We start from the raw sequence: 14,742 nt of genomic DNA on the forward strand, positions 1-14,742 counted from the left end.
GGAGAAAGCTGCAGTATGAAGAGCCACTTGCAAGCCTTAAATTAATGCCACATTTCCTGCATGTGTGATGGAAGTGGTGGCTTGGAGAGATTTAGACATGTCCTTCCCTAGTTGAGTTGCCACTCAACGTGAAGGCAACACAGATCTTCCTTACTGACTTCTCACATTTGACAAATAGCACTGGGATGGTAGGGAGGCCTTTCCTCAGGCTGTGTCTGTAGCAAGACCTTTTGTAGCCCCTAATTACATCTTGGAGATCCGTTTGTTGTTGCCTCCTCGATATATGATAGAGGGAGCAGCGATTGCATCAAATAGAGTGCACACTGTAAACTGCAGAATATATCTTTGTAGTGCCTCCTGCTGGGAGTTTGCCTACCTGCAGGTTTGTAGCTGTGATATTTTAAATGAATGTTGATAAGCTGTGTTTGCCTCATTGCAGCACAATTATTACATTGTCCTGTGGATAAAACGAAGTGGATCTGAGTTGGTTGCTCTTGTTACATTTAGCACACCAGAATGGGCTCAGGAAGTGTTATGTGAGCAACTTAACATCGTTTAGTATATTACTCTACATCAGTGGTGATTTGGAGCCTTGCAGGAGCTAGAATAGTTAAAGATACCTTTAAGATGAAACAATTGCCTTTGAGGCTATAATCACACAAAAGAGAAAGCGGAGGAGTGGTATTTAAAGGAGAATGATCAATGTACATTTTACAAACTGATTAAAGCAAGACAGTCGCTTCAAATTCACTACAGTGTTGATGTGCTGCCACCTGTTGGTTTGACATTTTTCTGCAGTGTTTTTAAAATGCAGTTAATTACCCTCTTGAGATAGATAGATAGATAGATAGATAGATAGATAGATAGATAGATAGATAAATTTATTGTCATTGTCCGTATATACACAGTATACACAACAACGAAAATCAAGCACCCGAGACCGGATTCACATACACATTCGCACGTATCTCCAACACTCTCATCCTATTCAGACATAATCTATTAGAACATAACATAATCCAGAATATAACATAACCTATTAGAAGCATAGCATAACCTAAAACCTATCTCATTCCTTACTACTCACTGCTTGCTATTTCTTACAACTGGAGCTGATTTCTTAGAGGCAAATGGGCAGGACCAGACTGTCTTTAGTTCAGTGATGTGCTTTCCTCCTTAGAAAGGTGGGGAGCAGGATTTGTGTTAAGTAGACAAGGCCCTTGAAAAGCAACTGTGGCATTTTCCTCTCTGCTGAGCTCTCTATATTCATTTATGGCTGGTTATGGTAGTGCAAGAAGGATCTTTTTTAAGAATCCCCCTGTGTTTGTTTATGAAGGGTTAATTTCATGCTGCACAGGTCTTGAGAAAGAAGGAAAAGGAAACTTCCCTGATGCCAGGAAGTTGTTGAAAGGCTTCCTGCATTCAGACTTTTAAAACAATGGAGTGAGAGACGTACTGATAGGTTGCAGACTTCAGAGTGCTTCTGGTTATATTGCAGCATTTTCTTGGTTACCTGCAGACCAAGAACAGTCCTGGGATTCCCAATACCCACAACATACTCTGAGCCTAATAGGCAATACAAAGGTGAAAATACAGTGTCCAGGGCTTCTGCATAGTTTGGTAGAAAGAGGAATTTCAAGAGTGCATCTTGTCTTGCGTGGCTCATCTGCTGAAATTCCACTCCTATACAGCTTGCAGAAGCCCTGTCCTCTTTTTAAAATTTATTTCTTTACCTGATTGCCCTGGGTGAAAGAGAAGGCAGGTCACTATCACTGTATGAGTTGGTTTTGGACAGCCTTTGGACAGAGAGGTGACTTAAATGACCATTAATGATCATCATCATCATCATCCATATAGGTGCATTCATGCGATAGAATTGCAGACTCTGACAGTGTGCAGTGTCTTAACTGCCCAACACTTAATTTCAGATGTTTTTCTGCTAATGTTCTGTCACCCTAATCCTCTTACTGATCTTTTTAGCCTTACAAAGGACGAGTCCAAAAGGCCAAAGTATAAGGAGCTTCTGGTGAGTATGATGGGATATGTGAATGCATGAGACTAGAACTGGCTAAGACTTTAAGGACTTTAAAGACTTTAAACTCTTTTGAAGCTTGGTATTATTATTATTATTATTATTATTATTATTATTATTATACCCCACCCATCTGACTGGGTTGCCCCAGCCACTCTGGGCAGCTTCCAACAGATATTATTAGGCATTCTGTAGCAGCACCCATTGCTATTCCCATTTTGTGAGATATGAGCTGCATTCTACCTGTTTAGTGCAAACCGTGAGGCTGGGCTTGCTATTTTGTCTTTTGCTGTGGTGAGCAATGAAGCAAGCCCACATTTAGTTCATTCAGGGGTTGTGTTGTGTATCTAGAGAATTAAAGTTTTTTTTGCAATTGCACAACATATTTAATTGGTATAATTAAAATTTGATTTTGGGATTTGTCTGCTTCACCATTTATCCATTTCCTCCCAAACGTAAGGCCAAGGGATGTACTGTATCCCACCTGCCTTCTCTGTGTGTATATGCCCATGTTGATGCTTGGAACCCTTCTACTGAATCTTGTGAGCTGGTACCTCAGCGCAGCAACTCATAACACCTGTTAAGTGTTAAGTTGCATGGAAGTACCTTTGGAAGCTCACACGTCTTCTGGAGGCACCTTCTGTGCTCCAAAAGTGAGACTATATTTTGTTCCCTTCTCTTCTACCAGAAACATCCCTTCATCCTAATGTATGAGGAGCGAACAGTGGACGTTGCGTGCTATGTTTGTAAAATCCTGGATCAAATGCCAACGACTCCGAGCTCTCCAATGTATGTCGATTGATACTGCTGCTACATCAAAACTCTAGTGCAAATGCTGAGAAAAAGCAAGATGTACAGAATCTCCACCCCGTATTGCAGTGTTTTAACGCTCGCCCAGACACCATGTGCAATAATGTTGGTGTTTTTCTTCCATTCTGTCTGTATATTATTGTCACTTATAAAGTGCATCCATGTAATAATACCTGATCACAGTGTTAGTGTCAGTCAAAGAGAGACCTCATTTTGCTCTTTTTGTGGACATATTCATAAAACGTGGAAATAAGTAACATTTTATTTGTTGACCATGATTGGATAGCACCTAAAGTTAATTTCTAGACTCAGAGACTTCTCAGCAGCTACTGGAATGATTTTATTCTCTCAAACTCTTCCAATTGTTACAGATAATATAAAAGAAAGGAAGTTAGGCATTGGCCTATCTGATTTTGAACATAAACTGCTTGGGGAGAAAGAAACTTATGCAGCCAAATGAGCTACTTTTACCTTCTGAAGCCAACAAAGGCAAAGAGGGGATAATATATAAATATATATATAAATATATTTCTTCACAAAGTGCAATAGATTAATTGATTTGAAATTCTGTTGCTTTTCAGTCACAGTATATGTTTTGAAGACAATTGTGGCTCAGCAGAACTTCATATTTCGGAGGGAGAAAGAAGTGATCATGTAAAATGGACTATGTCTTTACCAAAAAATAAAAATAAAAATGCATTGCATAGCATTGAAAGGAGCTAACAATTAAACTCATGAGAGTATGAGTTTGAACTCATGGAGAATAATGTATTGTTTCATTTTCCAAGCAAGCCACTCTTCAGTAGAACTAGGTGTCCTGTAAATTGTTACCTGGTGAGATAAGACTTTTACCTGAGGAATTATTAAACTACTCAGTTGAATTTAACTGGCTTGTGACCCCTGATTTCCAACTCATGACTAAACTTTCTCCATTGAAAGGGTACGGGACAGTTCGCAGTTGTGAAGAGCTATTTTACATTGTTAATAATTATTTGTAATTTATCTCCATCAAACTTTTCATGTTTTCCAGTTGCATAGAAACTTCCCACAGAGCTCCAGGTATGACTTGGATTTCTGATATTAACCATCAGATCAAATAAGCTCCCCATATCCCCATCAGTTGGATAGTTGGGCTTCCAAAATCATTACAAAGAGGATGCTAAATATGTTTGCTTTCATTTTGTGGATGAATTTGTTTATTAGAAGAATTTCCTAACACAACGGTAACTAAGAGAACTGGAATGTTAAGTTAATAAACGCATGTGACAGAAAAAAGGAAACCCAGAGGTGGGGTGGGGGAGCCCTTTAAACAATTATATTGTCATCTCAACTGCATCCAGTATGATCTTATCTTCTAAGTCACAAGGGGGAGGAAGTGGTGTTTTTTAAAATCCAAAGTTATTTGTAATCTCAGTAACTGTCACTATTTAACATGTAATACTAGAATTGTAAGGGAATTAAGCTTTACCAATGAGTGGGTCAGCGATAACAAGACCCTGTTACTATAACCAGTTAATTTAATTTTCTCTAGTATACCAGCTGATTAATAGGATTTGGGGGCAAAAACTTGGTCAACACCATAAGAGATAATGTATTGAAATGGGAACCAGTTGGGACCAGGGCCATTCCAAGACATTTTGCTGCCTGAGGCAAATGACAAGTGCAGAAGCTGACCAAACTGCCAGGTAAGCACCCACCACCTGAGCGGCTGTTTCACTTGCCCAATGGTAGGCAAAGTCCCTGGTTGGGACTGTTTTAATGTAGTAATTATTCATTGTAATCCACTCAGGTGGAAGATTTTCAACCTCACCCAGATGTTCCCAAACTCTATATGCATATCTCCTGGCTTTTCCTCTTTGTGCCTGCTGGAAATTGAATAGTAATTAGAGCCCCCTTCATTTTGCATTCTATTCTCACGTACATTAGCAGTGCATTTCCATTCGGCTAACCGCAAATGAGCGTAGCTCCTATTCAGGCTCAGTGGATGTCTGAGAGAAACTGACTGTTCTAGCATATTAATCATAGATTGATATATTAAGGGTGCAGCATTTATATTACAGTATATGTTTATAAAGATGTATAGTGTTCAGAAGCTGTGAAAATAGTGTAAGAACTGTACATTGTGAGCTCTGGTTTAATTTTTTTCTTGTACCATAGAAAAAAATGTAAAGTTTATTGAGAAGCTGATGTGCAGGGGATATTGCCTTATTGTCTGTAAGTAAAATGGAGTTTGACAACACGATAGCTTCTAAGAGCTTCCAACTATTTTATCCTCTCCTGGTTTGACATCCTCTTCTATTTAAAATACTCTACATGGAATCAAAGTGTTAATGTAATAGGTTCTCCCCCACCCCCTGCCTGCAGGTCAGTTGTAATAAATCAAGGATCCGAATATGATCTTGCTATAAGGTCAGACATGATGATGGGGAAATCAATAAATGCAAAATGAAATTTAAAAATGCCATCTTTCTCTGGCCAAGTTTTCCTATTTATTGATGTTTGCAAGAAGGACCAAAAGGGATGGTGGGACTTTGAGGGGGTGCCCCTGAAATACAAGAGGCTCAACTGATCCTGACCATTGTTTGACCTTTAAAATTTTTTTTTACTCCCCTGAACAAATTACTTTGTTTGCTGTCTATGCATTTTACACAGTGGTACCCCCATGCTGACTGCAAACGTTTTAATCTAGCAGAGCTTCCATCAGTAGAATGGGGAGGGGTGTGCTTTTTGTTATTCCCCCACAGTCTCCTATGCCATCTCACGCACTGTTCTGAAGGGTTCCCCCAACCCTATGGAGTATGTTTTGGGGGACTTCAGGTTGGAAGGAGGAATTGCCAAAATTTGCCTCTCATCCCATTCTGCTGCTGGAAGCCTTTGCTGGATCAAAGAGCTTTCTATCAGCGTATGGGGGAAATCATTGGATAATATTTTTCATCTTTAGCTACTACTGTATTTGAGGTCTGACATTACCACATGAATGACCCAGTTACTTGGGTCATGCATGGCGTATAACACTTGTGCATCCTAGATTTGAATTTGCCTTTTGGGCAACAGCATCACGTTGCTGATTTATGTTATATTTGTCATTTAACACAAAATATATTTCTCATCAGTAGCCCTGCCCAACAAGGTAGCTGCCACTTGGGACTTTTGTTTCTTGTTCCATCTGTTTTGTATTTTTATGTTACTGGTTTCAATAAATTCATTGAAATCATTTTGAACTAAATTCTCATACGTTCTCCAGACCATTACCAGCCTCTTCCATTTCTATCATTTGGGGTGGGTGGGGGGAGGCATTTTTTTTTAAAAAAGATTTTATTCTGTAGACCAGGGGGGGAAATTGCATTTTTCACTTCTCCTTTAGCAGTTAAATGACAAGAAGCTGTGATATGACATGTCTTTGAAGTTCACTGAACAAATTATTGACTTTCTGCCTAACTTTCTGCACATAGTGGCTTGTAAAGGTGAAATGAGAGATAAACTAGTCCAGGCTGGCCAGGCTTTATGGATAGAGCACTGAAGAAATCATGGACTATCTACTATTGTTAAAGCTTGCACATGACAAAATAACTGCAAAACAAGCACTCAGTGTGACATCACAGGGAGTCTTTTAATTAAGTACGGCAGTGCTGATCACAGAGGTAAGGCATTGTGTTTATTTACAGTGTGGTTTTTTAATATATATATATATATAGTTGACAGCATCCCTTTAAATAAGGATAAAAAGCCCTGTACCGCATGGCAGTGTAGCACCTAAAACTAGTCTGTATTCAAGTGCTATTAAAAAGCCTCAATGGAATGACTTCTAACTTTTTGCATATTAAAATTAAGTAAAAGAAAACAAGCATGTGAAGGATTGTTCTATCCTACCAGTGCACTGTGTGAACATTTGTACAATAGAAAATTCATGCTTTAAATAGTGACCTTATAAAAAAAAAAACATTTTTTTATACAACATGCAGCAATATTAAAACCAGTTGTTCGTTCTTCCCCTACTTGACCTCAGAAGTTTAGTCACCCTAGTGAGGCTGGAGTTCTACACATATTGAGGTCTGCAGAGACAGCTCTCCTGGTCCAGGCTGTTCTTCAGCCAAGAAGACACACGAGGGCACGTGGTCCTTTTTGTACTGTCTTGATTTCCAACAACTCCTTCCAGTAACACAATATTAAATACACTCATTTGGTAAATAATTTTGTAATTAGCTTTGGTTTGCAATACTTCTACACAGTTTCAGGAAATGGCCAGATCCGTCCAAAGCAGCCACAAACTGTTTCTTACACATGCCCTTCCATACTGTGCGACCTTTCTGAATTGCAGTGCACAGAGGTTTACAGAAGAAATAAAAACACTGATGAATTGGCCAGTACTGCAAAGTACCCAGCTAGCCAAGAAGAACAAGCTCCTCCTCTTTGGATGTGGATTCATAGCTGTTCTCTGGAAGACCTTGCATGGGATTTTCACTCTGCTCCCTGCACTACAGGTGAGGTTGGGCAGGAAATCCAGAAAAAAGCAATGGCTAAGGTACGAAGATATTGTGGACTTGAGCATTCTGTGCAGTTAGTTCTGTGTCACAATACTGTAAATGGGAGCTTCTTTTCACAAGCCTTAGGCAATTAAAAGGTTGAATATGATGTCAATGAGGCTGCTGCTTGTGGAAGTGTAGATCACAGACAGGTGTGTTGAAGGTGCAGCACCATGTGAAGGAGGCAGTAGAGGTTTATTTTTTAAGGCGATTCTTCTCACTGGTATTGTGTGCATTGCAAGGTATCTGTTTTGTTCAGTTGACTGCTATTGTCTTGCTGTTCTGAGGCGCCATTCTGCTGTAGTAGAATGTGCTTTGTGATGCTGCACGCTTCCATGCTAGGTGTTTTTGGCTGAATGCTTCACGCTTTCTGTGGGACATCAGCATGATGTCATCGAATTATTATCCTGTTTTTCCTTCTGTCTCTTCATACCATTTTTAAAAGAGAACAACAGTATGATCCCCATAGCTGTAGATCACCATAGTACTATTCTATCCTTTTTGTGTGGATTTTATGTACACTCTGGGCAGGTGAACCTGTTGCTAGTCATATACTTCAGCACACCATCCCTATTAGTTTTTCCATTTGCACAATTTTGTAAGTATGGCTTTTCAAAGCATCTTTTTATTTGTGCTAGAACACTTTTGCCTATTTATTAGAATTGAAATAATCACACAATTGTACTTACATGAAAAACAATTTAACTCAAATTTTAAGAATTGAAATTGCTTTTAAAATTGTTGTTTTCTTACCATTATCTTAATTTAAAAAGTGCTGTCTTTTTTAAGAAGCCATAAAAGTAAACCATATAATAGAACTTTAAAAAAGTGGTTTGTTGTAAATTAAAGAATTAATTTGGCTTGTTCAGAATGGTCCCTTTCCCACTTCCATGCCTATGTCATGTCTAGTGGTGCAGATTACACATAAAACAAGTACTATATCCTCAACTCTTGAGTGTGGAAAGTTTTTCTGTATGGAAAAGACTTTATGGAGAGTAATGATTGTGCACAACTAAGAGTTGCCAATTTGGAAGTACCTATATAAGTACCTGCCCTCCCCTTTCAACATATGTCTCACCACCTGCTTAAGTTGTATTAATTTATAGCACCGGTATAGTTCAAGCAAAGTTTCACTCAAGGGCCATAAACATCATAGCAGACAATTGTTTTAAAGGCTTATTCACCTGCTTACTGTATTTTTTGCTCTATAAGACTCACTTTTTCCCTCCAAAAAAAGTAAGGGGAAATGTGTTTGCGTCTTATGGAGCGAATGCAGGCTGCGCAGCTATCCCAGAAGCCATAACAGCAAGAGGGATCGCTACTTTCGCTGCGCATTGATCCTTCTTGTTGTTCTGGCTTCTGAGATTCAGAATATTTTTTTTTTCTTGTTTTCCTCCTCCAAAAACTAGGTGCGTCTTATGGTCTGGTGCATCTTATTGAAGCATGATGCACCTTTGACAGCAGCTGACATTTTCAGATTTGGTTGCAACAAGAAGCAGAAGTGATTTTGTTTTTTAAAAATAAATTAATAAATCCTGACATATAGGGACCGGTTTAGTTAAAATACACTTTCCATCACTGTAGATACAGTAGTGTAATTTGTTTTAAACTACCACCTAGCTTTGAGCCAAGTAGGATACATTTAAAGTGCCGTTGGGACTTTTGCTTCTACATTTCTTTTGTCAGTCTCATAACTAGACTCAAGATTTAGCCCCCAGTCAACTATCTGCTTCCTAGGCCCAACCACTCAGCATTTGGTCTATAGGCAAAAGTAAAACTGAGGGGAATGTAAAGGCTTTTGAACTTGCTAGAATGAAAGATAAGAAGGTATGTGCAAGAAGACAAACGGTAAGCTCACTGGGCATTAAGGAAATTATTAATGATCATTTACAGTCATACCTTGGGTTGAATGCGCTTCGGGTTGAGCGTGTTCAAGTTGCGCTCCGCGGCAACCCGGAAGTAACGGAGCGTGTTACCTCCAAGTTTCGCCGATTGCACATGCACAGACGCTCAAAATGACATGCGCAGACGTGCCGGCGCTAGTTACGTTTGTTTCTAGATGCAAGCGGGGCTCCGGAACAGATCCCGTTCATATCTAGAGGTACCACTGTATAGGTAAATTATAACATTCAATTGTTACTGTGGACATTCAGCGGTGTAGTGAGGATCTGTTGCTCAAGTGGATCTGAGTATAGTTTGGAATTGTGGCTGAGGGCTGGGCCCTCACTTTGTGGTATAAAGGGAGAACTATGGTTAAAACGAATAAAGGGTAGATATCTCACAACATAGTGCTTTGCTCATTACCCAGACTTTGCTTTTTATATGTAGTTGTGGAGTCATCACCTGGGTGAAGCCTACCCACATGTGAACAAAGGAACCCTACCAGGCTGGCAGCATTTGCATCTTCTTTTAATGAGGCAACATATTTGAGTGATACATTGCAATATTCTTGTCTGCCCTCAGGAAAGCGATGGTTAGGAACATAATGAGTATCTGGTGCTTGGTATGAAGCCTTTGGGCTGGGAAATGGTTGCTGTGTAGCTGGGCCTGCTGTAGTCCTGCCTTGTACCAGCTAGCCTGACCTTGCCCTAGATGAAAACCTGGCAGCCTCCTTTTTGGGGTCTGCCCTGTGCAGTAACAGGTGTGAGCATTCTAGCAGCAGCTTGATGGTCATGTATGATACTGCATACAGATCTGTTGCGACATGTAGAGAAAACCCAGACTGTGTTCTGTACCATCACTGACGGACTTAGATCTGGCAATATCTTAATTTAAAGACCGACAAAGGCCATAGGTTTAGGCTTCAAGGGGTAAGTTGCCCAGTTTCTTCCACCGTGGTAGACTTAGTCGTAGATTTGCAACCTTCACTTGTTATGCTGATTAAACTTTGTCACTTTTTCAGATCGGCTCTGGGCAACATATTATTCAATATTATCAATTTATTCAAGACTGCCTGTTTATTAAACTGAATAAATTATTTGGTATATGAGGAGGAATGTGAGTCCTTCAAAGTGTTTTTGGAATTTGAAACAGAATTTAAATTGGTAATCCTTTCCATTTTTATAAGTTACGATTACTTTATTGCTTGTTGTAAATTTATTCATGACGATCTGATACACTCATGGATAATATTTATATCATATATAAGAATATGGTTGGTTTTAGTAGTGTGTTGAAATGCTATAGATTTATCTATATCAAATTATAGATATGTTTATATTTTTAATTTAATTAAGAAATGAGCAAAGTACTTATGAAGGGAGGAATGTACCCTGAAACAGAAAATTGATAGAAGTCGCCCTAGACTTCTAGTCAATTAAAAATCCTTCATTTATGTACTTGCTTTTTATATTACTCTGCGTTCTTTTCAAGCTGAGTGCCCACCACATAAACAAGTCAGATTGCTTTACTTCTATTTCAAGTGCCTTTAAAATTGGTAAGACAGGGCAGAGAGAGAAGTGTTTAGTGAAAGGATGGCTTGGAGGTTACTGGTCTGACAATGGCTTCTTCGTGAGCTGACTTTTTTTGAAGTCTTCATGTATAGAATCAGGAGGAAAGGCAGTGGCTGCCATGCAGAGTGTTGCAAGCTGTAAGTCAACCAAATTTTTCCCCACAGTAGGTAATAAGAGACAATATAGCAGAACCTGATCTGGATGATAGATATGTTAGGGATGAAATGGATGTGCATACCAAACATAATTCTGCTGCAGAGTGAGTCTTTCTTGGAAGCTACTAAAGTTAGCTGTGCTTGCTGAGGAGGAGACTCCTGCGCCAGAGATTTGCTTTGTGGTGTGTGGGAGATTATCTGGCAATTTCATTTGTAATAGGGGAGGGGAATATCCTGGGAAAACTGACTCCAGTTTCTTCTTCCTGGCTGTCACCAGAGCTCTCTGATAAAGTATCTGAGTCTCTTTAATGGAAATCTGTTTGTGTTTAGCTGCATCCCCACACATAAGGCTTATTCTGTTCACCACTGTTGTAAATGCAGGTCCATGGTACTGTTCAAGTTGAGATCACTAACATCTAAGAAATCAATGTTGAAGATGCTGGGCCCAGTGGTGGTGAGGGAACCGAAACCGTTGGCTGAGCTAGGCGGAGTGAGGTCCAGCCATTCCATTGTTTCCCAAGGAGACTCTGTGAAGCTCATGTGCAAACCAGTTCCTTCTCCAGAAGAGGGAGACAGCTGGGTCTCCATGGGTGACAGGGGAGTGGGCAGGATCTCGTGGGGTGTCAGCAGTTCATCGGCAGCTTTGTTGGAAAATCCTTCCATCACCCCTTCAAAGTGTGGTTCTTCACCCACTTTCAGTAGGGTGACTTCACTCGACCGCCCCAGAGGGCTGTGGGAATTTAACAAGATTTCCAGATGACTGTCGTTGCTGCTAGGGCAGTGTTCAAAGGACAGCTGACCTGAGGGGCCTTGCTCAAATGAAGCAGATGTCTTCAGTAGCGAGGAAGTGCCGGAGGTTCCCGAAGACACTGTTATCTGAGGCACCTTCTGAAGGCAAGGGCGGTCCTCTTTGGCATTTGCAGGCATTTCTGTTTGCAAACAAAAAAGGCTCATCAAGAGCAGATCTACAACTTTACTATGCCGTGCACCCCAAGCCACCCTACAACTTGAAATGTTATAAAACATCTTGCACATCAGTGATTACTGCCTGTCAAGACGGCAGACTCCTTTGTCTACAGTATGAGATACCCAATGGAGCACATCGTAATTCGCTGTTGCTGTCAGAGAAGTGTGTCCTACTTTTTTTTTGGTTGGATATAGCTTTATGTGATGCTATGCTAGAGTAACTTGGCATACCAGGAATCTACTTTGTGGTTCTGTGAGCCTGTAAGGTGTACCTAGGAATGCCTGGGTGAGAAGAACAGAAAGATCGCAGAAGAGCCAACAGCAGATTGTGGTCAAGGAACACAGTAGGTGCTCCATCCAAGGAACGCAGGAAGGAAATCAGTAGAAGAAATTATCACTAAATATGTGTGTTGGCAAGGACTTGTTAAAGAGGGAAAAAGATGAGCGGATGAGTATGGGACGTCCTACAGCAACTAGAATCTTAGTACTTCACCAAACCATTATTAGGCATTACAAGTATAAAACATCGATATATAAAATTTAAAATATATACAAATAAAAAGACATGTAAACTATATAAAAATGGGATTTCTTTCATTGGGATTTCTTCCCACTAAATAGTGCCATTCGAGATACTGTTGACCAAAACTCAGCCACCCTTGCAGTTACTTCCAGGTTAATGTCAGACAGATAGATTCCTGTATGCTTATATCAGATTCTGATTGTTAAGACCACACAATCTATTTTAGTGCAAGGGTGGCTAAACTGTGGCCCTCCAGATTTTGGGCTTCATCTCCCATCATCGCTGACTGGGGTTGATGTGAGTTGGGGTCCAGTGACAGTCTGAGGGCCACATCTGGTTGCTTAAAATAAGCCCATCAAGAAAATGCACTTTGGGAGTGGCACTTTCTTTCATAGGCTATGACCATGGTTACATTTAGCAGTAGGCATTGGGCTCAAATTATGGCTTACTATGACTAGGGGGTAAGGACGCAGGTGGCGCTGTGGGTTAAACCACAGAGCCTAGGGCTTGCCAATCAGAAGGGCTGCAGTTCGAATCACCTTGACAGGGTGAGCTCCCGTTGCTTGGTCCCTGCTCCTGCCAACCTAGCAGTTCGAAAGCACGCCAAAGTGCAAGTAAATAAATAGGTACCGCTCCAGCTGGAAGGTAAACGGCGTTTCCGTGCGCTGCTCTGGTTCGCCAGAAGCGGCTTAGTCATGCTGGCCACATGCCCCGGAAGCTGTACGCCGGCTCCCTCAGCCAATAAAGCGAGATGAGCGCTGCAACCCCAGAGTTGGCCAGGACTGGACCGAATGGTCAGGGGTTCCTTTACCTTTACCTTATGACTAGGGGAAATTCTCTGAAATTGCCATTTTGGGTACCACCCTTCAGGCAATGAAAAGCATTGGGGCTAGGGGTTAGTGCAGACACAGCGATCACAGTGCACCCTCTTTGGGCAGCCAGAGACTTCGCTCATACTTGCTTTGACCAGAACCAACAGTCTTGCCTTAGGGATATCGCCTACCTCCAGTTTCAATAAGCACATCCAACAGTTCATCCATTTGCTGGCTTCGGGTCATCTGCTGCAGCAAGAAAAAAGCAAGGGATGTTAGGAAGTTGGTACTGGAGCCACACACTACTATACTAGAAAAATCAGCTTTGATGGATATTGAGAGATGCTTTCAAAAGAAAGCTGAAGCCTCAGACATATAAGGATGATAGAATCTCCTTGACAGGCATGTTAAATAAACAATGATTCCTTAGTAACTAGTTGAAACAGGGCTCCTACAATACTTGAGCAGTTTTTTGTGCGTATAGTAGGCTGTTATGTATTACAATTAATACCGTTATAGTTCATAAAAGCCTCAGAGAAGCAAGATCAATAGCCCTCCCAAAGTGGAATGAAAACTCCCTCCTTCACTCAGATGTTCAACCTGTAACTAATGTTACTTAGAATAAAATCCCACCACATTCATTGGTACTTACTTCCTAGTAAGTATGCTTACGTTGGCTCCTGTTAACCCACACAAACTTTGTGTGACCCACTGCAGTTACCTCTTTAGGGGCCATCCTGCAGTGCTCTTGTGTGTACTTTTTTGAACCAAGTGTTCAGCTGTAGCTTGCAAACTTAGTTCATTCAGAGATCATTCTGTTTCTTCTAAAAATTCAGATGGTCCTTCCAACAGAAGTCACCTGAATCACTTCAGCTGCTTATTCAATGTCTGAACAAATAAGAGGTTGAATGAATTTGCATTTGCTTTTAATCCAATTGACTGTATATAACTCTTTCTACAACAATAAATTCAGTTTTCAAGGCTGTCAGTAGTCATCTGCTTTCACTCATTGGTCACACAACACTCTCAAATCTGCAATTGGCTTTGATGTACATAACAATCAAAGCAAGCTATCTGCAGCCAAGCATAGCCTACCAAGCACCAGACTGTTACCTGTTTCACAGCATCAGCGTAGGGTGGTGGCTGCTTTCCATCTGGGAGGGCAGCATTTGACTTGCAAAAGCCAGGAGACAGAATGGAATACTTCTGACTACCTTGTGCTGGCACCTGTGTGGAACCAAAATCAATCACAGGGATCAAGCCAAACTTGGGCCAAGACTGCTATTCAGCAGTTGCCTCCATAAATTTACCTCTTGCACATGGGAACAAATCAACAGTCAATGAGGTGATCTCATTGCAAATCCAGTGAAGCATGAGAAAAAGTCAAGGCTCCGGAAGCCCATCTCCCTTGCTGTAATAACAGTTTTGCCATTGATAATGGCACTTACAAAGTTCTGCAAAGGAATTTT

The 14,742-nt window shown here is 40.6% G+C and overlaps 2 protein-coding genes across 13 annotated transcripts in view; one reads left to right on the forward strand and one right to left on the reverse strand.

Moving 5' to 3' along the window:
- The window catches only part of MAP2K4 (mitogen-activated protein kinase kinase 4), a 47,775-nt gene extending 42,471 nt beyond the window's left edge, over window positions 1-5,304 (forward strand). For all 12 annotated transcript variants that reach the window (XM_083725867.1, XM_083725872.1, XM_083725871.1 and 9 more), the window contains 2 exons: window positions 1,981-2,026; window positions 2,721-5,304. In XM_083725867.1, coding sequence (XP_083581993.1) covers window positions 1,981-2,026; window positions 2,721-2,834 — 160 coding nt within the window. In that variant the 3' untranslated portion in view covers window positions 2,835-5,304. The remainder of the gene's footprint in view (window positions 1-1,980; window positions 2,027-2,720) is intronic.
- Window positions 5,305-6,433: 1,129 nt separating this feature from the next.
- The window catches only part of MYOCD (myocardin), a 220,826-nt gene continuing 212,517 nt past the window's right edge, over window positions 6,434-14,742 (reverse strand). The window contains 4 exon segments of the mRNA XM_083725808.1: window positions 6,434-8,556; window positions 8,796-11,901; window positions 13,465-13,522; window positions 14,387-14,500. Coding sequence (XP_083581934.1) covers window positions 11,333-11,901; window positions 13,465-13,522; window positions 14,387-14,500 — 741 coding nt within the window. The 3' untranslated portion in view covers window positions 6,434-8,556; window positions 8,796-11,332.

This window comes from Podarcis gaigeae, assembly GCF_964106915.1.
Source record: "Podarcis gaigeae genome assembly, chromosome: 2".
Classification (NCBI taxonomy): domain Eukaryota; kingdom Metazoa; phylum Chordata; class Lepidosauria; order Squamata; family Lacertidae; genus Podarcis; species Podarcis gaigeae.